This window comes from Solanum lycopersicum, chromosome 10 (genome assembly GCF_036512215.1).
Source record: "Solanum lycopersicum chromosome 10, SLM_r2.1".
Lineage (NCBI taxonomy): Eukaryota > Viridiplantae > Streptophyta > Magnoliopsida > Solanales > Solanaceae > Solanum > Solanum lycopersicum.
The window spans coordinates 55,657,605-55,685,001 of NC_090809.1; the positions used below are offsets into that span (position 1 = coordinate 55,657,605).

General features: G+C 31.5%; 1 protein-coding gene across 6 annotated transcripts; it reads left to right on the plus strand.

Moving 5' to 3' along the window:
- The first annotated feature begins 16,640 nt into the window (after window positions 1–16,640).
- On the plus strand, window positions 16,641–26,563 carry LOC101245806 (uncharacterized). 6 transcript variants are annotated; one of them, XM_010329099.4, is made up of 14 exons: window positions 16,641–17,077; window positions 18,119–18,256; window positions 18,472–18,553; window positions 22,360–22,436; window positions 22,952–23,052; window positions 23,549–23,657; window positions 24,045–24,161; window positions 24,250–24,335; window positions 24,473–24,539; window positions 24,894–24,972; window positions 25,103–25,194; window positions 25,312–25,455; window positions 25,568–25,644; window positions 26,247–26,563. In XM_010329099.4, the coding sequence occupies exons 1-13, from the start codon at window positions 16,943–16,945 to the stop codon at window positions 25,601–25,603; spliced, it is 1,263 nt and encodes a 420-aa protein (XP_010327401.1). In that variant the 5' UTR covers window positions 16,641–16,942; the 3' UTR covers window positions 25,604–25,644; window positions 26,247–26,563. The 6 variants fall into 6 exon arrangements, with proteins under 6 accessions (XP_010327401.1, XP_010327403.1, XP_010327404.1 ...); XM_010329101.4 differs by having other exon boundaries at window positions 26,332–26,563; XM_010329102.4 differs by having other exon boundaries at window positions 26,413–26,563.
- Window positions 26,564–27,397: the final 834 nt, after the last annotated feature.

Sequence of the window (27,397 nt, forward strand, 5' to 3'; positions counted from 1 at the left end):
AAAAACTATTTTCAAATACTTGAAAAATATTTTTGAGATCACATTTGAAATGTGGGGGTTATTTGCTTATGATTAGACTTGGTGTCTAATTTAACTTTGGAGCAAAAGATATGGAAATTAATGATACTTTTGTATTATGTTATACCCACAAAATTCTTGGAGTATATTTTTTTGTGGTTGTTGAGTTTCTCTATTACTAGTGTATAGTGTGACTAGTATGAAACATCCAAATTATATATATACTTGTTCAAAATAATTCTGTTCTTTTATGGTTAAAAAAAACACTTAAAATATTGTGATTTTTCACGAAAAGATATGTCTATTATAATAAAAGTATTTGCATAGACATGAATATTGGTGAATAGTCATTGGTTATGTTTTTGTAAAAATAACATTTTGACTATATTGTCTTTATTGAACCCGGTGAAACTTTGTTCATGGGTAGTTCTATAACAATCATATTGAAAGTTATGGAAATGTCCTTCTGAAAAGGACATGTGACAATCTAAACAATGTTTGTATCACACAAAATTGTAAGAAATAGAAACAAAATATTAGTGAGAAAAAAAAACTACCTCGCGAAGAGCTTTTCAAACTCAATGTTTTTATTTGTTCTTACTTACTTGAGTCAATGTTTGTGACATGAACACTTGGGGCATATCAATTACAAAACCTTGTAAGGAAAACTGATCAACTTAGGAGTTTTGCCTAACTTTGAGTGCAATAAATAAAAATGTCAAATTTTTGTGGAATCTAAGTATGTTGAACATTCTTATAAATCTGTTGAAAGGAATTCTAATCCCTTAGAATTGATTTACACTGACATTTGTGATATGAAATTAACACCATCTCATGGTGGGAAAAAGTATTTGCTACTTTTATTGAGAATTGCATTATAAATGACTATGTCTATTTGCTGAATGGTAAGGATGAAGCAATAGAAATGTCTAGACAATGTAATATCGAAGTTGAAAATCAGTGTGAAAAAATATATAAGAAGTGATAAGAATGGAGAGTATTAATGTCATTGTGCAGAAATATGTTTGGAAAGTGAAATATCAAACTACTGTCATATTCACATCAAATCTAATGAAAAACCGAACGTTGAAAGAAATGATGGATGCATTATTTATAAGTTCGGGTTTACACAAAACTTGTGTGGAGGAACTATCCTTATTACAAAAGATGAACAACAAAAAAGTTGTCTTTTTAGAAAGAAAGCGACTTTGTTTGATCAGAATACAATCTTTTCCATATGAGAAATGGAAAGGAAGAAAATTCAACTTGAAATATTTCAAAGTGTAGGAGTATCCAGTCAAAGTCCATGTTCCTATTCCTAAAAGATTAAAATATGACCTATCACTGTGGACTCTAAAATTAGACTTGAGTAGTCTAGAGAACGGTCTAAAATGCCTAGGAAATGAAAAGGATAATGTACTTAATAAAGAGATTCAGAGGCTTAGTAAATGTTAAAGGACATTTACTTCCTTTGAATATGACTTTGTAACATTCATGTGTCTTCTGTAGACTCATTCTTTGGAATGATGGTGTCAATAAACAATATTGTATGTTAATTGATCTTCTTCAAAAAAATAAACCTTTGGGTTCAAAGTGAATTTTTAGAAGGAAAATAACAGTTGATGGAACTGTTGAAAAATATAAAGCAAGACTTTGTGTCAAAGGCTTTAGAAAAAAAACAAGGTTTTGATCTTGTCAATATATATATACTCGTTAGTAATTAGAATTATATCCATTCAGATGCAAAAATTATTAGTGTGGTATATGACCTCCAAATTCATCAATTGAATGTGAAAAGAACTTTCTTAAATGTAGAATTGGAGGAAGAAATTTACATGGAACAACCCGAGGGTTTTGTGGTTCCTGATAAATAAAAGAAAGTATGTGAACTTGTTAAGTCACATTATGGAAGCACCAAAACAATGACATAATTCAATCAAACCATGTCGGCAAATGGATTGAAGAATGATGGAAGTGATAAATGTATTCAAATTAAAATCATAAGGTCATTGTTTGTTTGTATATTGGTGATATGTTGATCATCAATAGAGACACTAATGACATAAATGCTACTAAATGTATGCTATAAAGCAAGTTGAATGAAAATTTTGCTAATGCGATCTTAGATATAAGAATTCGTAGAACACCATAATGTTTAGCATTTTCACGGTCTCATTGCATTGAAAAGGTACTTAACTAGTTCAAATATTTGAATGTCAATATTGTCAAATGTCCAATAAATGTGAGCTTTTCATTTCAAAAGAGTGAAAACAAAAGTGACTCACAATTGGATTGTGCTAGATTTTTGGGAAGCATGATGTATATCATATAGTGTGTGCGATCAGATATAGCATTTGCTATTTTAAACTGAGTCCGTTCACAAGTGATCCCAAATAAATTCATTAGATGACAATAAATAGAATTTTGGAGTATTTAAAATAATACTTAAAACTATGTTTTGCCTTGTAACAATATCCAACAATATTGAAAGATATAGTGATGCAAATTGAATCATCGAAAGAATGAAGTAAAATTCACGAGTGGATATGTATTTACTATTGGTAGAGGAGCAGTCTCTTAGAAATATTTCAAAAGAGGCATGTATGATCTTTGAGCTAGGTGATCTAGATAAGGTCAGTGAATAAGTCAAAAGACTATGGAATTTCTTAATAGATATTCTATTTTGGCCCAAACCATTGGCATTAGTATGCATACACTTTCACAGTCAAGATGCAATAGGTAGGGCATGGAGCATGACGTATAACGGAAAGTCTCGTTATATACGACATAGACATGATATTGTTAGAAAACTACTCTCTAGTGGAATTATCAGAATTGACTATGTAAAGTCAAAGGATAATGTGTCGGATCCACTTACAAAAAGGCCTAACTAGAGAGAAAGTTAAAAGATCATCTAAGGGAATGAATTTATGGATTAGGACAAGTCATCATGGCAGTAACTCTATCTAGCAGACTGGAGATCCCAAGAGCTAGATTCAAGGAGAAAAACAAAGTTGTGAATGACGGTTCGGCATTGTCAATAAACTCAATCCATTCTCATGATGAAGACAATGCTCAGGGACAAGGATACAACATTAAGGATTGTTAATGAGTTAATAAAGCTTAATGGTTTTAATGATTTGCTAAGTTTGGCAGAGTTGACCAAATAGTGTATCTACATGATAACACGGTTAGAAATCACCTATGTGAGTGTGAAGTGTAAGCTGCTTCAAAGAAGATAATTGTCAAAAGTTCATCTCTCTATACACTCATGAAACCAGGAGGTGTTCATGACTAAAACGAACACAAATTGTAAGAACCATAAATGGTAAAGGGTTAATTGTGTGACATATGGTTGTCTAGGTATACACCAAAGTTCGACGGTTCAAAGATTTCGCATCTACCGATTGACCGAGTATATCCGACATATGTTCACTACGGAAAGTCCAACGGGAAACCTACTTATCCAGATGCAATTAATTCTTGCTTGTAAAGTACACATACTTGTCTGTTTCTTTGTCTTCGAGTCATTCCCCATTCATGCGGGGTATTGTTGGATTTTAAAAAGGTGTGAATGGAAAATGAAGAGTTGCGACTTTTATAAAGAGTTGTGACTTTTATGAAATGTTGCGACTTTTATGAAAAGTTGTGACTTTTATGAAAAGTTGTGACTCTTATGAAAAGTTGTGACTTTTATGGAAAGTTGTGACTTTTATGAAAGGTGACGACCTTCCTGAAAGATTATGACTTTTCCAAAGGTTTGTGACATTTCCGGTAAGGCACAATAAGAACCTTTTCGCACTATCCTTTGTTTTCTATAAATAGAGGGATTTCCTCTCATTTTAAATAGAATTTATGGACTTCTTCTTCAACTACTAAATCTAGTATTCTAAGTGTACTTTACTGCCGTTGAGTGGTTCGCTGACACCAGAGTTTTTGGTATCTATACTCTGGTGATTGAGATCATTTTACCCTGGGAGGTCATATTCCAAATCAAACCTCGGATACTAGAGGGGAATAATTTCCTTAAGGGGACACTGTGAATTCAGTGGACTTGATCTTTTTCCTATTAAAAATTTTTCAGATTCTGGTACGTGTTTTACAAACTTTAGATTGTGAATTAATTTCAGTTCTTCTATTCTTTTGTTCTTCACTAGTTTATTAAACTTGGTAACTTCGTGTTTCTGCAAAGTTTGTTGGAATCTGTAAGATTCTTTAGACACATATTAACAACAATTCTTCTTTAAGAAAAATATTTCGTATATTTTTTTTTTATATCTGTTTCTGATTCTAGTTTCGCTACTAGTTTTAATTTTCTAGTTGTGAAAATGTTCTTAAACTTTGTTTTCTTACAAAGATGTTTAAAGTTTTATTCTAAGTATGTTTGGAATACAAGATGAACAACACTAGTAACTCCATTATCTTTAGAATGTGATACATAATCTTTAGGTTTATTCAAAAGTATGTAATTTTTATTTTGGTTAAAAGATGCAACAAGAAAATAACAAAAAACTTCATTTCATACAACAAATACCTTTTCAAGAAGCAACATATATATTAGGCAACCAGGATTATATCTTCATGTTGGTTCACTACTAAATCATTAGAAACTCAATTATGCTAAATTATGATTATAACTTCTAAACTCTACGTGTATGGAGAAATAAATGAAAAGGTTAAGTATATTTTATCAGAAAAATGAATCCTTGATTGATTACATGCACATTGACATTTCAAAAGTTAATATTGCAATAAAGATCGGAAGATGAAGCAATTCAAGATTGATATAAAATAAATATAGTTACTAAAAAGGTGATACAAAGGTCAAGAAATAGAAAATACACATTAGTAAGTTTATGGAAATTCAAAATACACGTTTCACCAACTATAAGGAGAAGCCTAAACATCCAAACTATTCATAGACTAATGACATACGATCGTATATAGATCTTACTATTAACTGATTTTATTAATTGTATGAATAGTATTTACCACAATTTTTGAGTTTCTCACCCATATTTTTATGTTTAAAATTATGTAAATTTAACTTATTCAAACATTACTCATCTTTAAAATGATTATCTTTGTAAAATTACAAATATTACCCAAATATTTTTCATCATATCCAAGATTAGATCTCGAATTGAGTCTTGGGTCCATGGTCAAGGTTGAATCAAATCACGAGTTTCAAATCGGGGTTGAATTTTGGGTCTCGGGTTCCAGATTAAGGTCGAGGTCGGGTCTTAGATCCCTGTCAAGGTCTGGATGAATCTTGGGTCAGTATCATGTCGTAGGTCAGGATCAATTCTCAGTTTGGATCATGTTCCGATCTCGAATTTCAAATTGGAATTGGTGTTGGATTTTGAATTTCATGACAAGGTGGTTCTTGTGTCTCAATTTTTGGGTATGATCGTCTCTGTAGGCCCGATGCTTGAGTCTTGAATTTCAAGTTTAGTTTTAGGTCTATAATTTTTTGAATTTTTTTAGCAAATTTGATCTCTTTTCTTTTTTATAAATTACATAAGTATGTCAATATTGTTTAGATTAAGTAGGTTATACGCTCAAGCTTACTTCTCAAATAAGAAGTAAAACGGTCGTATCAAGTAAAGAACCCAATTAATGAGGTTGAAATCGTTCCGACGAGGAAAATAGTTCACACTTAACTTTAATCTATTATTTAGTCAATTATTCCCTTAGAAAACAAAAGACAATAAAGGGGGGGGGGGGTATTTCTAAATTAATGAAAATAACTAACTAAATTAAAGTAAACAACTAACAGATTCAAATCTTGGAGTTTAATCAATTAATAAAAGTAACTAGGGTTTAAGTGTTCCCCACAGGTTCCTAACTTGATAATTCTAACTATAACAGTTCTTTCCTAGTATCTTGCATGCAAAGTGATATGTTTGTATTTTTAAATCCTTGGTCCGGCATCTAGAAAATTTCACTACGCACCTTGATCCGGCTACGTGTGTTGTTATACTAGCCCTTACCTTTACCTCATATTAAGCATTGTATTCGATATTTGACTAAGTTATTACCTCGTACCAACCGACACTAGCCTATTAGATAGTATACACTAAATCTATGTTGATAATTCTTTTCCTATTATTTACCTCATTGGTCCGGAAAGTAGCATTTAGGCGAATTCTAACGTTGGACATCCGTTAAAAAAACTTCTAAACGAAAGAATTATCAATACATGCAAGACACTATTCTAGAATTGCTATTTTAGTTAATTTTTACCTCATTATTCACCCATGGTTCCCACAACCCTTGTTATGGAATTAGTTACTCATGATCATAATCACACTATTCATATATTTAATATAAGAATTTATGCACTTACTTTGATGAGAAAGAATAAAATCAAGAAATTTACTTGATTAATCAATAAAAGCACCAACAATCAATTCCAGAAAAGTGTAACAATTGCTGAAATTAATCCTTTAATACTTGAACAAACTAAAGATTCTCCAAAAGTCTAACAATCAAAAAGTCTAATATCAAAGAGTCTACTAACAAAGAGTCTAACCCCAAAAATGAGATTTTTTGAACTATTTATAATAAAAAAAAACCTAATAAAAGAAGGATTCTAATTACTGAAAATCTGTCAAAATGCGGCTGGGTCGACGACCTCGTGACGGACCGTCGTGGTCATGACGAGTCGTCATGGCCTCCGTCGTCCCATACTTCACAAATTCTTCTGCTGCTCTCTTCATTACCCTCGACGAACAGGTATGACGGACCGTTCCAAGTACGACGGTCCGTCGAGGGTCTTCGTTCCATAATACTTGAACTTCTTGGAATTTGGGTACTGGGACTACTCTCTGATCATTGCGACGAACCAGCAGGACGGACCGTTGTGGCTATGACAGTCCGTCATGGACTTCCGTAATCCCACACTTAGGTCAGAGTTCCCCATCTTCCTTCGGCAGCTTCACTACGATACCACTTACGGACCGTCACAAGCTCCGTAGGTGGTCTCTTCTACATTTCTCGCTCAAAACTTTCTGTGTTCATCTTTGGACAGATTTCCTGCAAATAAGGAGAAACTTACATAAAAATCAATATAAAAAAACTTTTGGACACACACTAAATTTAAGGGAAAAGCATAAAAAAATATCGTGAAACCACGGTATATCAGTAGGTCAAAATGAGTGGGTCGTGATTCAATTCAATTGTTATCCCAATTTAGTTCAAATTAAATTTGAATACATCATGATTTAACTTATTTTTACTTCAATCCATTTCAACCTTTTCAATTTAAGCTCAATCCGTCAATTTGACATAAAAAGAAACAAGATTTTAAGTAATGTTTTGCTTTAAGAGAAATGTTACCAAATTGTTTAGCTCGAACACATGAAGTAGATGAAAGTGTGAAGAAAAGGAAAGTGAAAGAAAAAGATGTTGTTGCTACCATTTATTATCGAATGATATTGAGGGAGAGACTACCATTAAATTTAACCTTCATTAATTTGTTATGCAGTTATAAGATCGTCTCATGAGACTTGCTTAGTAGAATTTGTATCTCCTAAGTCTGCCTACGTGGCGCCATCACAAACTAGAATCCCTTTTTAATTTATTTTATTTTCAAAACTATCCCTTTTTTATGAAAAATTGCGAATTTTGTGAAAGTTGCGACTATTATAAAAGATTCTAACCTTTTCGAAGGATTGTAGCTTTTCGAAAGAATTGTGACATTTCTAATAAGGCACAATGAGCATTTGTTCACACTGCCCTTTGTTGTCTATAAATAGAGGAATTTTCTCTTACTATATAACAACGAAAAATCTGAACTTCTTCTTCTTCTAAACAGTTAAATATTTGTGAACTTTGCTCATGTGAGAGTTAATAGCTTTGCATGTCCATATTTTTTACTTTTATATTGTACAGTATCTATTTTTACTAAATTTTATTAGTGGGTATTATGCGTACTTTAAGGATTGAAGTATTGTATATGATCTCACTTTGACAAAGTTCAGCCTTTTAATGTTTTTCTTTTTTTCCTTCTCATTCCACTCTTCTAAATATTTTTAATGTGATTATGACTATTTTTGGCAAGCTTAATTTGAAAAATATGAAAGCAAACATACTATAAATAAATGTAATATCTGAATCTACAAAATATATGTCATTAACATAGATTTTGTTGGTCTTCATGTCCCAAGTCATTGCTGAGCATTTGAGTTATATGTATATTTTCTAAAAAAATCGTAAAATTCCATTGATGAAGCATTTAGAAGAGCCTTCAGAGCAACAATTTAATGAAGAATGAATGAATTTCTAAAAGGGTCAACAATATTATTTTGTTGTTGTTTTAAATTTATTTTTCTCCTTCTATAAATTTTGTTAGAGTAACAAAGTCACAATAATGAAAAGTGTTGAATGTTTGACCTCAAACAAGTAGATTTTCTCTAAAAAATATTATTTATGTTGTTGTGATGTACATTTTTAACGGTCTTCTAACCATAGAATTATCAAATTCTATATTTTTCATGTACAAAAAAATAGAAAAAGTTATGTTTCATTGCTACGTAGAAGTATCACTCAATTTTAACAAGACAATTATATTAGCAAACAGATATTATGATAAATTACGTAAACGATAAAAATAATTAAATATCAAGATACTTTTATAATTCATTATATATTTATAATTCTTGAGATATGTGATAATGTAAAATCATTAAATTTCTGTTGAAATGTTCTTAAAACCTTCTAAAATTTACTTTTTGCTCCTGTTGAGCGACTCACTGACACCATTGTTTTTGTATCAATACATTGGTGAATAAAATTGTTCAGATGATCTATTCCCTTAAACCTCGAGTACTAGAGGGAAATAATTCTCTTAGGGGACACTATGCATTCGGTGGGCTCGACTTTTTTTATTCTGTTTCAATATTTTATTGATACATATCCTAATATATTTTTTACAGTCATAATTTTATGCTTGTATTGTTAATTCTTGTTTTTGAGTATATGCTTTAAATTTTGTTGTTTTATGTTTTTGTAAATTTATTGTTATAAGTATTTTTTTAGTGCAGATTAAATAACAAGTGCTAATTGACTATTCGGGCAAGTTTTATCTACTACAATGTTGAAGGTACGATAAAAGAATTTTCACAAATCTCTGATTTCTTTATCAAAAACGTCATTCCTTCACATACAAGGATGAGATATTTGTTAATTAAAAAATCATTTGAAGTTAATAATTTTGCATGCCCATATTTTTTGGCTTTTATATTGTAAAGTATCTAGTTTTACTTAATTTTATTAGTGGGTATTATGGATACTTTAAGGATTGAAAGTTGATTTAAGTATTGAAAAAGTTCATCCTTTTAATGTTCTTTTTTCCTTCTCATTCAACTCTTCTAAATATTTTTGGTGTGATTTATGACTATTTTCGGCAAGTTCAATTTGAAAAACATGAAAGCAAATATACTATAAATAAATGTAAAATCTAAAGCTACAAATATATGTCTATTAACATAGATTTGTTGGCGTTCATGTCTCAAGTCATTGTTGAGCATTTGAATTATATAGGTTAGACCCATTTTTAATTTTTTCATGTTCAGAAATATTTCTTTAACACGAGTCTACAATCCAACAGTTTGATCTACTTGTACTTTCATAATGCAACAATAATATGTACATATTTATAATTAAGTCGTAATATTGCATTGATGAAGCATTTTGAAGGGCCTTAAGAACATTAGTTTAAAAGAATGAATTACTAAAAAGGTCGACAATATTATTTTGGTGTTGTTTCAAATTTATTTTTCTCATTCTATAAATTTTGTTAGAGTAACAAAGCTAACAATAACGAAAAGTGTTGAATGTTTGACCTAGACAAGTAGATTTTCTCTAAAAAATATTATTTATGTTGTTGTGGTGTATATTTTTAATGGTCTTCAAACCATAGAATTAAATTATTATTTTTATATTTTTCATGTAAAAAAAAGTGATGCTTCATTGCTATATAAAAATCACTCAACTTTAACAAGACAATTATATAGCAAACATATATATTATGATAAATTACGTAAAAGATAAATATAATTAGATATCAGAATATTTTAATCATTCATTAATATATCTATTTACAATTCTTGAGATATGAAATAATGTCAAATCATAAATTTATGTCGAAATTTTTTAAAACCTTCTTAAAATTACTTTTTTCTTCTTTTTTTATAATAGTCGATTATTGAAAATGTTGTTCTAAAGCTTAGAAAGAGGGTAAATTACCTAGTGAATGGAAAAGGATAAGAACACTCAAACTATGCGAAAGGAATAAAAATGTCATCCGTCATAGTTTAGCTCAAAATGCCCTTACGTCCAATATTTTGATTCAAAAATGACCTTGTAATCAATACTTTAATCTAGAAATACCCTTATAGTTACAAAATGGTCAAAAATATTCTTTTCAAATAAATATATTATTGTTGTAAACTATGTAGATCACCATGAACTATAATTTGTACCTGACTACTATGTGTAAGTAATGAGGTCAACGCATTATATTTGTATGGCCAATTTTTTTTTCATGAGCTTATAAATTGACTATTAGTTACTCATCTTAAGGATGAGAAAAACATCAAAAAGTAAAGATAAAGTTACTAACTGCTGCTACTTTGTGTCTCTCTTTTTTTCCTTCTCTTCTAGTCAATTTATGTCACTACACGTGCTTTATTTTATAATATCTTATCAGCACGAGTCTCTTCATCTACGAGCATTTTTGGTGATGTATTAGTCCAAAACAATATAAAGTATATTATATTTTGCTATATAAGTCTTCATATACTTGATAGAAATTTTATAATTCTTGTTAATATTATCATTTATTTTTAGCTAAATATTAAAAGTATAATTAGTACATACTTAATTGATAGGCTTGGGAAGAAATTGAACTCACTGAAATTGTTAGAAGACTAAAAGTGCATAACATTAATTTTAAATTAGGTTGATACTTTGTTGTGGTTATCACCTAGGAATACATAATATCTTTTAAATGAGATATAGCTAATTTAAGGAATGCATATCAAAGTAAAAAAGAAGTTCTAAAATTTCTTATGTTGACCTATATTAACTTTGATCAACATAATTGATTATTTTACACTTGTTAATCATTTACTTCTTGAACTATTATAATATGTTATATGTACTAACAAAACTTATTTTATAGTTGCTTTTAAAAAGTAAGCAAACTAATATTTGAAGAAGTATTTTGTTTTCTTTTGGAATCATCAACAGGACTTTTCTATCATGAAATATTCTTTGAAGTGACATTCACATGTCATTTAGGTTGGCAATTAACAAACTTGACAATTGTAAGCTAATTGTATATTTTTGCTTTATGGTAAGATTCCTTCATAATATTAATTACATTAATTCTGATTTGTATATATCTACAAAAAAGAGTGTGCTAATTTTTGAAATTCATAAAATATGCTACATGTCATTGAGACAATTTGACATTTAGATTTTATTAGGTCCATTTATTTAAGTGTTTATTTAATTTTTGGATTTTGAGGTATTATTTTATTTATTGTGATTATTAATGTTTACCTCTAGTTGCTTTATCTATGAATAACAATTGGAGAAAGCAATTTTTTAACTAGCAACAAAATGAAGTCAATGTTGAGAATTAATTTGTTGATCTTTCAATAAGTGAATTATTCATAAAACTTGTAAGTTAAAAATAGTATTCAGAGACACATATGAAGAACAACTTTGCTTCGTTTAGCAAATGCAATATTTTATATATAATTTTTTGAAGAGAAAAAATATAAAATGACATCTGAAGTTGTCTCGATTTTTCAAAAAGACACTTAAACTATGTAAAGGTCCTATTATCCCCCTAAACAATCTTGAATTGATATTATTACATCATTTTTTTGTCCAGCTGGCATGAAGAGTGTATGCACTCCCTTAAAGAGCGTGAAGAAACTAAAAACTAAATATATTTTTATTTTTACAAGTATTTTGCTATAAAATATATTTTCTTGTTTTTCTTATTATTTTAACTTTTTTTCTTTATTAATTTTCTTTTTTTCTTTTTCCTTCTTCTTCAAAAATTCATTATCATTTTTATAATAACTTTTCACTTTCAATATCATTTTTATCACAACTTCACCTCCTTTTTTTACTACTATTAGTTTAACTCTCTTCAACTTTAAAATTATATTTAAATATTTTATTACATTTCGAACAATTTGATAACCCACTAGATATCAAGATGATTAGTAGGTATTATTTATTTTTTGAAATCCAAATTTCACTTAAATTTTTTCAATTTTGGAGATTTTTGATTCTTACAAAATTATCATTTCTAGTTTTGAAGTTATATAAAATGAGATAAATTAATTGATGATACCTTCAAAATTATAATTTTCTTAGAAAAATTATTAGTTTTGTTATCAATGTCATAAATACTAGAAAATAGTATAATTTTGAAAGAAAGGAATTTGATCGAAGAAGAAGAAGAAAAAAAATGGAGGGGCTCAACTTGACGAAGGGGTGGGGTGAGGTGAGGGTGAGAGGTGAAGAAGAAGAAGATAGAAAAAAAGAAAATGAAGGGAGGGACAACTTGAAAGTAGGGGTGAAAGATAAAGAATTTAAAGTGAAATTAAAATTAAAATAAGTCAAAAAGTAAGAGAAAGAAATAAAGAAAACTTAAAATTTAAAACATATATATATCTCAAATTCAATTAACACGTGTTATACAATGATTGGTGTGTGATAACCACTTAATATTTAAAATCTGGTATTTATCAAAAAATGATGTAATAATATATTATCAAAATTATTTAGGGGATAATAGGATGTTCGCATAGTTAAGGTGTCTTTTTGTGAATCCAGAACAACTTCAAGTGTTACTTTATGTCTTTTCTATATAACAAAGTAACGATATTATAAAGGCTCAAGGATGAACTTCATTTTGGACTATATATAATGTCATTGATTGAGGATGAAACGGTGAATTCAAACTTCATCGCACCAAAGGGTAAGATAAAGAATTTTTTTTTTTGCACCATGATGATAAGATTTTGGGTTCAAATCCCATCATATTTTGACCTAACATGCCATTATATGGATAAAATATTGTGTTATGCAACATAAAATGATTACTGAGCAAATTGATATGCTCTTGATTAAAAAAAAGAAATGTGAACATCGTCCCATTGAATATGCTCCATTCTTTGAGGTGAATATGATAGTAATATGTTAAAAGTATGAAAGATGACAAGATAATGATTAAACATATGAGTATGGACGTAAAGGGACAAAATAATCATCATTGTGAAAAAAGTACATTATGAGTTTTCAAAATTTTCCTTCAAAGAATAAAGATAATTTCTGTCATCAAGTTTGTATGAAAAGTATTGGATGCGCAATTACTGTACATGCAAACTAATTTGATTTCATAAATCCTCCATCAAAGAAAAGATAAAAAAGCGGTGATACATTTGCATTTTAAAAGTGATGTTGAGGTATGTCATATGATTATAATACATTTCAAAGCATGACAATGAACTTCCAAAGAAAGAAATAATTATGAAGAATAAATATATGATTAAAGTCAATTCCTTAAAGAGAATGTGACTTGTGATAAGTCTCATGAAAAGTGGTCCATTCTTGAAAAAGAATGTGTCAAGAGAAGATGAAAATTTTAAGAATGATTTGATAAATATCATAGCTCACTCCTATGGGAGGTTAGAGAGAAATAAAAAAAAATATTATGTTGGTATAAATGGTCACTGGTCAATTACTTTTAATACATCACAAATATTGTGGTATATCTTTAGTATGAACTACCGAAATGGCAAAAGAAGGAAATAATTTCTTGCCGCAAAAAAAAAAGATTGTCATTGATTATGTATCTTTTTGTGTCAAAAATATTTTGTTTGATATTAAACAAAAGGGAGGAGATAGTAATGACAAAATTAAATCAAGAAACAAGTTTTACTTATAATGATTTTGACCATGACAATAATTATATAAATTTCTCCTTGAAAGAGATGTTTACACACAAACAATGTTATGAATATGTGGTAGTATCTAATATTGATTATGAGCTTTGGTGAGCTATTGTGCTACTACCCAGAGAAATAAAATTGCTCATGATATTGAAATTGTAGTAAGTCTCGAAAAAACTTTTTAAGTTTTAAAGAGATAACCAAAGAAAATAAAAATTGAGACTACAAAATATGAAAAGATTTAAGATCTTCATATTATTACTACAATCAAAGTGGGCTATAAATATTTACGTGAATGATTATCCATATTTGCATATTGTTTGTGGTAACTAAGTGTGAGCATGATGATGGAACCACATGCAAAATAAAATAGAAGTTTATTGAAATAAATATCAGTTGGCATGACCATTTGATGATCAACCCGATTCAAATGTGGTACGAAAATAAATGAGAATTCATATGATTGAAAAAATAAGAAATTTTTCAAGAATTTTCTTGTGTTGTTTATTCATGATAAAATTATCATTCTACCACCTAAGGTTAACAATGTATCTGCAGAAATTTAAAATGTATAAAAAGGTGAATGTGGGTCTTTTACCCGCCATGTGGATCATTTACTATTATATAGATGCATCTATGTATAGTCACATGTGTTTCACTATCAACTTGCATTTTGATTTTTGTAAAGGTTGTTTGCTCGAATTGATGAATCAAGAGCACATTTCAAATTATAAAACTATATCGATAGTTTTGCTATATATCCAAGTGGTTTAAGTAGAAATTATATGCCTCCAATTATAGCTAAATAATTGGATATGATAATAAAACTCCAAAAAAAATGGGTATAAAATGTGTAATTTAAAGTGTAGCGACACTTGTATGTATCAAGCCGACAAGGTTCCCTTATCACAATTCGTTCAGGGTCAAGAATCAAATAATTCTCATCTAGAAATTTAAATGTGTGGTATACTATTATGTTGCTCCACCATTATGCAATGCACAATGATGAGTCCCCAAATATGTTTAGGTGAATGTTAGATTCTCTTTAACATTAGGGGGAGATAAGAGCCTGAAAAATAAGTAATTGATATGATCCCCATTGAAGAGATAATTTAAGTCAATTGTCAGTAGCATTCACTAACCCTATGTTATAATTCAGTGATAAATGCTTCAGTGAAAATATCTTGAAGGACATAATTTATGGCACGTTTGAAGCGTGATAAATTAATCGATTTAAAAGATAAAAAAGTAAATGATCAAGACGGTCATAATAATGAGGCAAGTGCTTTAGAAAGAGCATTATGACATAACACTTTATAAAAATTTTGGCAAAGATTCAGGTACCTGGAAATGATGAAAAATAAAGTGAGCTTAAAAATTTATGTCACATTATCAAATAATCGTCAACGATATTTTGAATATAATGTACTGCTCAAAATTATAAATATTGATGAGGATCTTGATATTAAATCTGTCGAGAGTTGACAGACAAATGATTGGCCAAAGAAAATACAATTCAAGTACTTTTCTGTTCACTTGAAAAAGTAATGTTTTTGACTTATTTTGTCCCACATACTAAGATATAATGTCAGTGGGCAACAAATGAATTATTGTGCGATAAATAAAATTACCAAAGCTTGTCTTATCCATGATCTTCAAAAGAAGGATGTAGCCGATATTCAACACTCTGTATTCACTAAAGCATTATCAACTTCAACCTTTGAATATTTTTGAGATATAAGATTGAATTGTGTTATTTTTGAATTGTTAAGTGACGTTTTAATCAGAGAAATATAATACACGTTGCACTTTTTTTTTCTTAGCCAAAAGATATTTAATAAGGAAGCTATCAATGCACATTACATCTTACAAGATATGTACACTGTTTTTTCTTCACTAGAATTTTTTTCATTAAATTTTTTCTAATAAAATTTTAACTAGACACATTACCTATTAAGACATGAGCATCTAAGGAGAGTATTGTAAACTATGTGGATTACCATGAACCACAATTTGTACCTAACTATTATGTGTAAATAATGAGGCCATTATATTTGTATGTCCAACTTTATTTCATGAGGCTTATAAATAGCCTATAAGATACTCATCTTTAGGATGAGAAAAACATGAAAAAAAGTAAAGATAAAGTTATTTACTACTACTATTTTGTTTCTATCTTTTTTTCTAGTCATGTGTTACTGTGCATACTTTATTTTATAACAATTACTTTTTTTTGTTTTAACACACTAATTAAAATATTATGTATGAACATTGTTCTCGTTTCTTTCTTTTAGAATTACTTTAACAAATAAAAATGTAGAAAATACATTTTTTTTAATTTCATTTTATCAATTAAAATAGAATAACTTTATGTACCCTTTCAACATATAATATATGTCATATATCATAAAAATTCAAAATTAATTTATATTTATTTAATGATAAATAATGATAATAAAAGAAGAAATATCTTCTTTTTTTCTGGATTGAAGTAAGATAAACATTTGCTAATTTAAAAAAACTATTAGAAAAAAATTGTTAAAAATATAATATATTTATTTGAAAAATGAGCATTTTTGACCCATTAAATAACAGTAAGATCTTCTTTTGGGCAACATATTGACGGCAAGGGCATTTGAACCAAACTATAAGTAGAGGGCTTTTATATTTATTTCGCAATATTTAAAGGCATTTTAAAATCAAAACTAAAAAAAAAATATTTTTCAGTTAAATTATAAATATAAACATTTTTATTTCTTTTACATGATTTAAATACATTTTTGTCTCTTTTGAGGAATATTGTTGTTCAACTAATTGCCCCACCCTCATACTTGGTCCCTGTCGTAACAAAGCATAAACTTCTCTTTTTCTCCGTCTTAAATTTTTATATATACTGCAATTTATACTATATATTTGTCTGATACTGCTTTGGGAGCGCAGAAATGGCAGAAAATGAGCCGTTATTAGGGAGCAACAACGGCGGGGAAGTGGTGCTAGCTGAGCGTGAAAGTGAAGCAACCCAAACGAAAACTACTCGTATTGTTTCTCTCGATGTCTTTCGAGGCCTCTGCGTTTTTGTAAGCAAATTTATTTTTTTTACGATTTTGTTTGCTGATGTGATAACAGATTAAGATTCCGCCTATTTTTCAAAAAGATTTTTGCAATTTGAACATTTGACGAAGCTGTTGATTCTTTTGTTTGCTTTGAAATGAAATTCCAATCCTGATCTTCATTTCACTAGTACCTTTGAATCTATTGATCTTCACAACTCTGTCCGTATGCATGATTTTTTATTTTTTATTTTTTATTTCGTATGCATGTTATGAAGATTGAAGGATTTTTCCTGCTCTCGGGTATATCGGGCCTAGAATTGGTTTAGTGCACGTTTGGATTGAATTATTTTAAATGTTTTTAAACTATTTTTAGGTATTTGGTAAAGTTTAAAAATGCTTATAAACACATATTTTTAAGTGTTTTAAGTCAAAATAGCTATTAAATAATTTTAAAGTGTTTGAATAAAATTTTAAAAATAATTTTTAAAGTTAAAATAACAAAAATAAATCAAAAACCGTAAGTTAGAAATCGTTAACTTATGAGCCAAAACCAATCCAAACAGTAGTCCACGACTTCTCTCTGTGTCTTCTTCTGCTTTTTAACCTGTCCAGAAAACTAAAGGAATACAGCAAAATGAATTTCTGTTTTCTTTTTCACTAAACTTGATAGTACAATAGGCCAAATGGAGAGAAGAAAATATTAGAGAAATTTAGCAGAAAGCTATCACTTTGTTGATCCACTTTTGTATCTCATGCTCTCCTGGTTCTAGAGAGAAGAGTCAAATAACTATCTATCTCAAAGCAATCTTTAAAATCAGACCTCGAAACCACATTCACAAAGAAGATATGTCATTAGTCACCTCTTTTAAGTTTCAGAAACCTTTAGATTGTTCTATTCGTGCTAATAACTACACTTACTTGCATCTCTCCCTTTAGATAACAATTCTCAAACTCCGTTGTAAAGATGTTTCTTTTATTACTTAACTCCCTGCTTTTAAGGTTTGGATTGATTTCTTTGTTTCGCCATTTTTAAGCTTATGATTTTAATTTGCTTGCTTCTTTCAGCTTATGATACTTGTGGATTACGCTGGTTCTGTTTTTCCCAGCATTGCTCACTCCCCATGGAATGGTGTCCGCTTGGCAGACTTTGTAATGCCTTTCTTCCTCTTTGTTGTTGGGGTTTCTGTGGCAATTGTAAATAAGGTATCTATTCTTTGATCTTCAGATACAATCATGGACATAAACTCTATCATTATGAAAGATATAGGCTTATGCATAGTGCTCAGACTTGCATCATGATATCTATACTATGTGCTGTCAATTTTATAATTAAATCATCTTTGTAAGATCATGCTTGTCACCATGTGGTTGTGTTGCTTTTACCACTTTCTGAACCTTTTCCTCTTTCAAAACTGCAGATAGTTTTAGACAGAACTGGGGCAACCATGAAAGTTGTGATTAGGACCTTGAAACTTTTTATCCTTGGCATTTTCCTTCAAGGTAATTTTGTGTGCTGGCGTTTCTCAAATCAATATTACGGCTCACTACTGATGTCAACCCTTAACAATATTCTGTAACTATAAGCCTCTGTGTATATGTCTTTTGAAATGAACCTTCTACAACCCATACATTGCAACAAACGAGTCTGTTTTAATTTTGTGGTATACTAGATAGGATATTGCTTCAGTTCTTACAAATAAAAGGAAGTTCAATGACGGGACATTTTTCTTCTTGAGAACTTGCTACATATAAAAGACCAGCTAGCTCGTTTCTGTCTGGCATTTTAAGCCTTGGTCCATCAGCTTCTGTACAATCTAGGAGCTGCATGTAAAGAAATCTCTCGATGTCGGCTAGCTTCAGTTAGTTAAATAAACCAGGTAAGTTTAAAGGCCTTCCACAATGGACAGCAAACAACATGAAGAAAGAGAGATGTTTAATCAACAAGAATATAAATTTACAGGTAGGTGAAGCTCAACAAGAAGACAATGTTCCTCGTGAAGGTACTGTAGTTTAATTCCTGAGAGGAAAAGCATCAGCAGAAAATAGTTAACATTGAAGATTTTACGGTACCAAGTAACATAATAAAATACATCTTCTAACATATGTATTTAGCTAGGATACAAATTGTTGGATTCTATGCTTTGCTCTTGATGACCTTTTCTTCTTATTAGGAAGTACGACAAACAAAACGAGAATTGAGAGAAACTGATTATTCCCTCGAGCCATTGGGGTTTAAATAACTAAGTGTACATATTCTAAGAAAGGAAAAGAGAATCAAATTACACAAGTACAGCAGTAAATCAAGATGTACAACATTTACAGGATCCTAGAAATACTGTAGAATATCTACGAGATTCTAACACTCCCCCTCAAGTTGGTTCATATAAATCAATATACCAAACTTTGCTACAAATGTAGCTAGTACGAGGAACTTGGTGAAAATATCTATAAGTTGAACATTGGACCCACGAATTTTGTGATAATGTCTCCCAAAAGACTCGTTTTTCTCTAAAACCGAGGGTCTTTTGGAAACAACCCGGGGAGGAAGAAGTAAGGTTTGCATACACTCTACCTTCCCTTACCCATCTTGTGGGATTTCACTATACCATTGTTATCATGCCCATGATGACTATACCATCAACATAAACGATCATATAAAAGCACAAATTATGAGAAGTATGTCAATAGAATACAAATGATCAGCCTCACTGCAAGTCATACCAAATCCTGAGAGGCAACTATCTCAAACCATATAGGACCGACGCAACTGGCATACAAGACTCCCCTGTGCAATATCACGATGGATAAAAGCTTTTAACGTGTAGCTGTAAGAAGGCCAATGACTAACAACAATCATGGATATACGAAGACAGAAGATTCTATTTTAGCCACTGGAGAGGAAGTATCACTATAATCAAGTCCAAATAAGTATAACTTTTGACAACAAGACAGGCTTTAAGTCCACCAATTTGACTGCATACAACCACCGACAACCAACAATAGATTTAATAAGCTTCCAACTACCACAAGCATGTCAAGAATACATCTTTTCGATCATGGCCTATTGCCATTCGGGATGACATAGCGCTTCACCTGTAGACTTAGGAATAGAAATAGAGGACAAAGATCACACGAAGGCGTAATGAAGTGATAATAGACGATGATAGCTCAAACAAGTATAATGGGGATTGGGATTACGAGTGGATTGGATATCCTTTTGGAATGCAATTAGTGGACTAGGGAAAGACAAGTCCCTAGTAGGCAAAGGATTCAGTATAAGATGTGAATCATTTGTATGTGATGTTGGACGTTGAAGACGACGATAAATCAAGAGTGGCGGAGTTGTAGAAGGTTGAAAGTTGAACTGGAGTTTTAGGTGATTAAATGGAGCTATAGGTAAGGGAATTGGAGTTGTAGGTGATGATGAAGGGGAAGATAGTGATTGAATCTTCAAAAGATAAACTTGGATTTGTGAAGAATGGCTGGGTTTCAAAGAAATCAACATTAACAAACATAAGGCATTGGTGAACTGCTGAAGATCAAGTGAATAGCATCGACATCCCCTTTGTACCCTCTAGTAACCTAGAAATTCATATTTAAGGGCACAAGGAACTAACTTATTGTTTTTGGGGTAAGGTTGTGAACAAACCATGTGCTCTCAGAGACACGAGGTGGAAGAGAAAGAAGACATAATATTTTGGGTAGTCGATGATAGTCAAGGATGGCATACGTTTAATGAGATAATAGAATATGAAAATTGCATCTCTGAAAAACGCAACAAATTATGATATTGTATGAATAGGGAATGAGCGTCATAATGAGATGCCTATTCTTTGATCTTGAACAACCATGACCTCAGATCTTCTCCATTAAATTGCAAGAACTCCATTCTTGACCATCGAGTGAAATTTTAGTGGGGAGAACTGAGAACTGTAACTGTTAGGACTCCTTTCTCTCTCCCTTTGTACTCTTTCTTCTTAGTGGCCATTACGGGAAGGACCTCACTCCTGTTCCAATGGGTTTTTATTCCTTCGAGTCTCCCCAGAGGCTGCTAATTGATTCTTCAATTCAAGTACTGTTTGATCCAATTTTTCAGAGATAAAATTTTACCTGCTAAATCTCCAATTTCTGCTATCATATTCTGCATCATCTCACGCAATTCCCCTAACGATGAAGTAGGGGTTCCACTGGTTGGTTCTCCAATAGTAGTTCCCTTCGCTATTGATGCCAAGGATTCAATAGCTTTGATATCACTGTTAACAGAATTGCAGGAGCTCAACTGGGAGCTCGAGAAATCTAAGCTAAAACAGGAAACCTATAGAGGAATTCGAGTGAAATGTAATTGAGACAAATGAGGGAAGAGAAATATAGAAGTAGAGGATTGCAATTGAGACAAATATAAATGTATTCATGATCAATCAATAGAGGATTTCTTCTCCAAATAGCTGTACTTGGATCAGATCTAACTTGGCTGAAGCCAACTGCCACTAACAAACTTTCCCGCCCTTAGTGTATTCAAAAAATCCTTACTAACATAACCAACTGAAATGCTTGCATGTCATACCTAAGGAAGTCTATCCATTATCTCCCCTATGTAAAATTGTGAATCATGTATCATTACTCGCCGGAGAAGTGGACTGCTCAGTTGGAAAGTTGTCAGAAAGCAGTGGAACTTGAATGAGTGATGTCGAGTTAAGGAGGCAAGTTATACAGAAGAACGAATGTCACCAGAAAGTAGCTGGAGTTCCTCGCATGCGCCATCAGATGGGTTAATATCGCCGGAAAATCAAACTTCTTCCTGGCGTGTGACAACACGTGAATAATCTGATGATAATGGGTTTTCAGGGGTTGGTTTGCGAAGGGTTCCAAACACAGTGGTGGTATTGGTTGAGGCTCAATGCCTGCAGATTTTGATTAATTGTTGCAGAGTCACTGGAATGATGCACAGTGACAGGAGTTTCTTCTCTGCTAGTACTGAAGATAAAGTTTTACACCGGCTCTGATATCATTTCGAAATTAAGACAAATGAAAAGACAACTGAGAGAACCTCAGCTTAATTATTCCTTCAAGCCATTGGGGTTGAAATATCTAAAGTGTTCATATTCTAAGAAACCAAAAAGAGAATCAAAATGCATAATTTTAGGAGTAATTCAAGCTATACAGTATTTAGAAGATCCTAGGATTTTTACGAGATTCGTACACTACTGTTTTCTTCTGATTTTGTTCATAGTATATCATTTTCTTGTATGAGATATCTAAACTTGCTGTTGTTGGACAATTGTGATTCCACATTTGCTTCGTTTCAGGGGGTTACTTGCATGGAATAACTGGTTTAACCTATGGTGTAGATATAGAAAGGATACGATGGATGGGAATTTTGCAGGTAACTCTGATATGATTTTTTTTTTTTTGGCTTTTTTGCTACTATGGTATGAGATGAATAAATTAGCTAGAAGATAAGTGTCGTTTCGGTTTTAGTAGCATTGCCAGTTGAGATGAGTGTCGTCACTTTGCCTCCAATGGCTTCTTTTGCTTTATAGCTATGTTTCTTATCCTTCCTAAGTGGTTCGTAAGTCTTTCTTAGTTAGACTTCTAATCACTTATGCCCCTCATTCCTCTGCTTTAGCCTGTAAGTTATTTCTCATGTTGTTCATTTTAGTTTCACTGAAGTGCTTTGGATTGACTTCCTATTTAGCAATTTTTGTGATAGATGCTGATTCTTCAAGATTAGCATCTTAATCTGGTTTCCCTGATTATTATAAGAAGTTTTCATTTTTTTGTTAGAAGGATTGCTAGTCACTAGGTCAAAAGATAGGTGCAGATGAAGAACTTATGCATGTAATCTGTTCATTTCTATTACTTGTTCAGAGTAGTATAAATTTCTTTTCATTCATGCAGAGAATAGCTGTTGGATATATTGTAGCAGCTTTGTGCGAGGTATGGCTTCCATGTCAAGAAATGAAAAGATTTGCCCTTTTCAGAAATTATATTTGCCAATGGTAAGACGACTACATCCCTGATTTTCAGGTAGATTTTTTGTTTTGATTGTGCAATTGTTAGGAGTACTACATATATCTTCTGTTTCTGCATCATGAAGGTATAACTCGCGTGCCAGATTCTTTTCCTTAGTGGATACTGTGAACTTCATTTAACAATTATAAAAATAAAAAATAAAAAAATAACTTCTCATAAGTAGACATTAAACCCCTTTTAAATTAGATAAAAATCTAGCTTGTCGCTGGTGGAAGTCAAATCCATGACATGTTGGTAAAAGGTCTCAACCTAACTACTTGAACTAGGCCTCATTGGTTATTAACAGGTAGTTGAATAGGCAAAACAGGTGAAGTTTGTGTTTTTTATTGGGGAACTAGTGAGTCCAACAGCAATAATATTGGCAGTCTTATTATCAATCTTCTTTTATGTAGTGTTGTTTCTTGTCCTCTATGGTTATCTTTGTCTCTACTTTTACCTAACAATGTTTTACTTCATTTGTAGGTTTATCATGTTCCTATTGTCCGCTATACATTGTGGGTTGTTATATGGCCTGTATGTCCCTGACTGGCAATTCAGTGTGTCGCAGTCAACTGGAAGCACCATTTATGAGGTTAGCATCTGTATGCTTTCTATTCCCCTTAACCTGAACTATATTCTAAAAAGTATAACAATGTGACTATGTGAGTCGCTCCAAGTAACACATTAAGAACTCTACAGAAGCTTAAAGATGAATGTGATGAGTCATTACTGCTTTGAGTGATATCAGTACTAATTTTTCTACCTTGGATTTAGCATGTAAAACGCTTGCTCTTTTCTGATCAATTCTTATCCTATAGGAACTTATTATCACTTTAACCGGATAGAACCTTAAAAATGACTGGTCCCTTGTTACTGCTGTGTATGATCAGTTCTATTCCTAATTGATCGAGTTGGAAAACTTTCTATCAATTATTTTATATTTGTAATATAATATGGTAAATTTTGTTGCTACTTGCAGGTAAAATGTTCTGTTAGAGGAGATCTTGGACCTGCATGTAATTCTGCTGGGATGATTGATCGCTATATTCTTGGTTTAGATCACCTCTACACAAAACCTGTATATAGAAATATGAAGGTAGTCTTATACTGAACTGCACTGCCGACACGTTTATGTCCAGACCTCACAGTTAGACCCTTCATGACCAATATTAATCTTTTCACAGGAATGCAATGGATCCAACAGAGACACAGTTTCTGAGAGTATGCCTTCGTGGTGTCATGCCACTTTTGATCCTGAAGGCATTGTAAGGTAACAAATCTCTCATTATTCTTCACCTCAAATTCTCCTACGAAATGTACTTATTATTTAGTCTTGTCATGTTTCTAATTTCACTTATTCTCTAGTTTGTTGTTTAACAACTTCTGACGTTGGTTATCTTTTTCCAGTTCACTAACAGCTGCTGCTACATCCATCATCGGTCTCCAGTATGGTCACATACTTGTTCAATTTCAGGTGAGCCATGGGGTATAATTTGCTGAGTGATTTACCTCTATTTCTATTCTGAGTCTTTAAGTGTTAGGAAAGGTTTTTATTACAGGAGAAAACGAAGGAATGCTTCAGGTCTCAAGCAATCCAACAGTTTTCTATTATTATTTGGTCCCGATTAGACGGCTTCATCATTGTTATGTATTGAACTGCATAAGTGGTGGTTACTCAAAAGAGTTTTCCTATATGTCTAATCTTTCCATAGAAGTATATTTGGGTCTTGGTACTGTCATTCAACTTTAGCATTAATAAATTTGCCTTAGTGCCAGATTATTACAGTACTGCATATAATTGATAGATATAATTTATACGACTGTTCAGGATCATAAAGGACGGCTATACAATTGGTCAATCCTCTCGCTTTCACTTCTTGTGGTTGGCTTGTTCCTTGATTTCATAGGTACGTCTTTTTTTACTTTTAGATATCAACGCATAATCAACTGGAGTAACTAACAAATTTTCAACTTGATTCAAGACAAAAATGCTTCTAGCCACCATGAAATTTGACATTTCTGTTCTTTTCCTTTCAGGCATGCCATTAAACAAATCATTGTACACGATAAGTTATATGCTGGTAACCTCAGCTGCTGGTGGAATCACATTCTGTTTGTTATATCTATTGGTTAGTTTTAAAATAGAAACCCCCTGGCGTGTGTCTCTTTTGTTCAATATAATCATCACTTGTCGCTTTCACTCTGATTTAAAAAGTTGATAGTCCTGCAAATCTTATGAACTTTAGGTGGACATTTATGGTTGGAGGCGCTTGATGTTCGTTTTAGAGTGGATGGGAAAGCATTCTCTTAGTATTTTTATTCTCATAACATCAAATATAGCTGTGATTTTTATTCAAGGATTTTATTGGAGAGATCCTGAAAATAACATTGTAAGTATTGATCTAGTTCACCAATTATCAAAGAGAACATTTATTGCCTCATTGAATTGATATTTGTTAGAATAATAACACAAGTTGCTTTTTGTTGAACTCTCTTGAACAGATTCGTTGGATTGTGACACGATTTGTACAGAAATGATATCCCAGGTCCATTAGCTCCTCACGGCTCACACAAGTAAGGTTGTTATCCTTAGTTGGGTCCATTGAAGGAAATAACTGCTTTGTATGAAGTAAAATTGGCATAAAAGACATGTCTATTCTCAATCCAAGGCCTTGAATAAGATACAAAGGATTAGACTTACTATTCCAAAACACAATGGCGGAGTTGGGATTTTCACTACTAATATTTAACAAATAAGATGTAAACACATGAAGAAGTCGAAGAGGGTTGAACAACTACTATAAATACATAAACAATAATTTAAACCATGTATATATAGATGGTGTAACTCTCCACTGAATCCTTACTAGCTCTGCCCTACCAAGACAATTAGAGTCAACCAGCTTCAAGATATTCTTAGATGAGTAAAGAAGAGATTTTAGATTGCTTATCGTACTATCGAACAAGCCTTTTTATTGACAAAATTTAAATGTAGAGCTTAGATAATCACACTCACGAATTCAGTGTAAAATGTAAATTCATCCTAATATGATAGTGAGACTTTATCACTTGTGAGATTACACTAGATGAGTTGTTGTATGATAGTAAGACTTATCAAACTTTCTATTATGCCCTTCGTGCCTCTTGATTAATAGATTTCTTTCTCTTTACTGTCACCAAGTGCAAGATGCAGAACTTGTTTCAGTATTAAAAAATGCAGTGATCTCATCTACTTGTACTAGTGAGGCATTTATGAATGCTAACAGGCATGGTTGTTGAGGTGGTTCAACCTGTGCATAAAAAGGATGATGAATGAAAATAACCTATCATACTCTCCTGCTCTGTAGAGATGAAGCAGTGCCACAGCGAGGAGTCTATAAATGTACACAGTGACAGATATTTTTCTCATGTAAGTATCTATGATAATAAGTACCTCAAATGTTAAATCTATAAGTGACTCTTAAATAGCATCTGCAGACATGCAGCTACTTTAAGGTGCGTCTTGATTCTACTTTCAGTTTTAATGCTTGCTATTTTGAATGTTTGAAAGTTCAAAACACCTCGCCAGCGATAGCTTATCTTCTGGATCGAGCTCGTCACACTAGGCTTGCCTAGTGTGGAATATCTTTTCTATGTGAATTGCGAGCTATTGCATAGTAGCCGGGGTTTTACCCTATTCGCACCCAAAGAATAGCGACTGCGGGTTTCCCTTGTCATCAAAAATATATGTGTACAACAATATGATCGGAGTTATAAAAACTTTTATCTTCTTTTATTAACATGCCAAAAATTATAATTGATAGTAACACAACTTTATTTCTAAATTAAGTCCACTAAGCAAGCGTCTTATTCGATCATAATTCTGATTCGGGCCACCCCAACCCTTGGTGAACGTTGTCATAGGTAGAATATTGACATTATCCAACATATAATTAGTCAATAGTTTCTTTTAGAATATTGTAAATATAAGGGTTATTTTGTGTTAATACTCTCCTAGGAAGCTTTCATTTATTATGATGACTCAAAACTCATAACATTAAAGATTAAAGGCACAACGTGTTTATCATCTGAATTATAAGTGAGATTTATGATATTAAGTAATGACTAATGAATCACACGAGTGGTAAAACATGTTGTGTATTTAATAGTAGTCAACTTGATACAACCTTGTCAGTCCAAGTCCTGAAAGGTCTGCTCTACTCTTTTGCTAGGCCATGTCTGTTATTAATACATTGGACAAAAACAGACTGGATCTCATTTACCTATCTATTTATTTTTTATATATGTGCATGGAAAACCATTAAGATTCTCATTTTAGTCGTGCAATCTTAT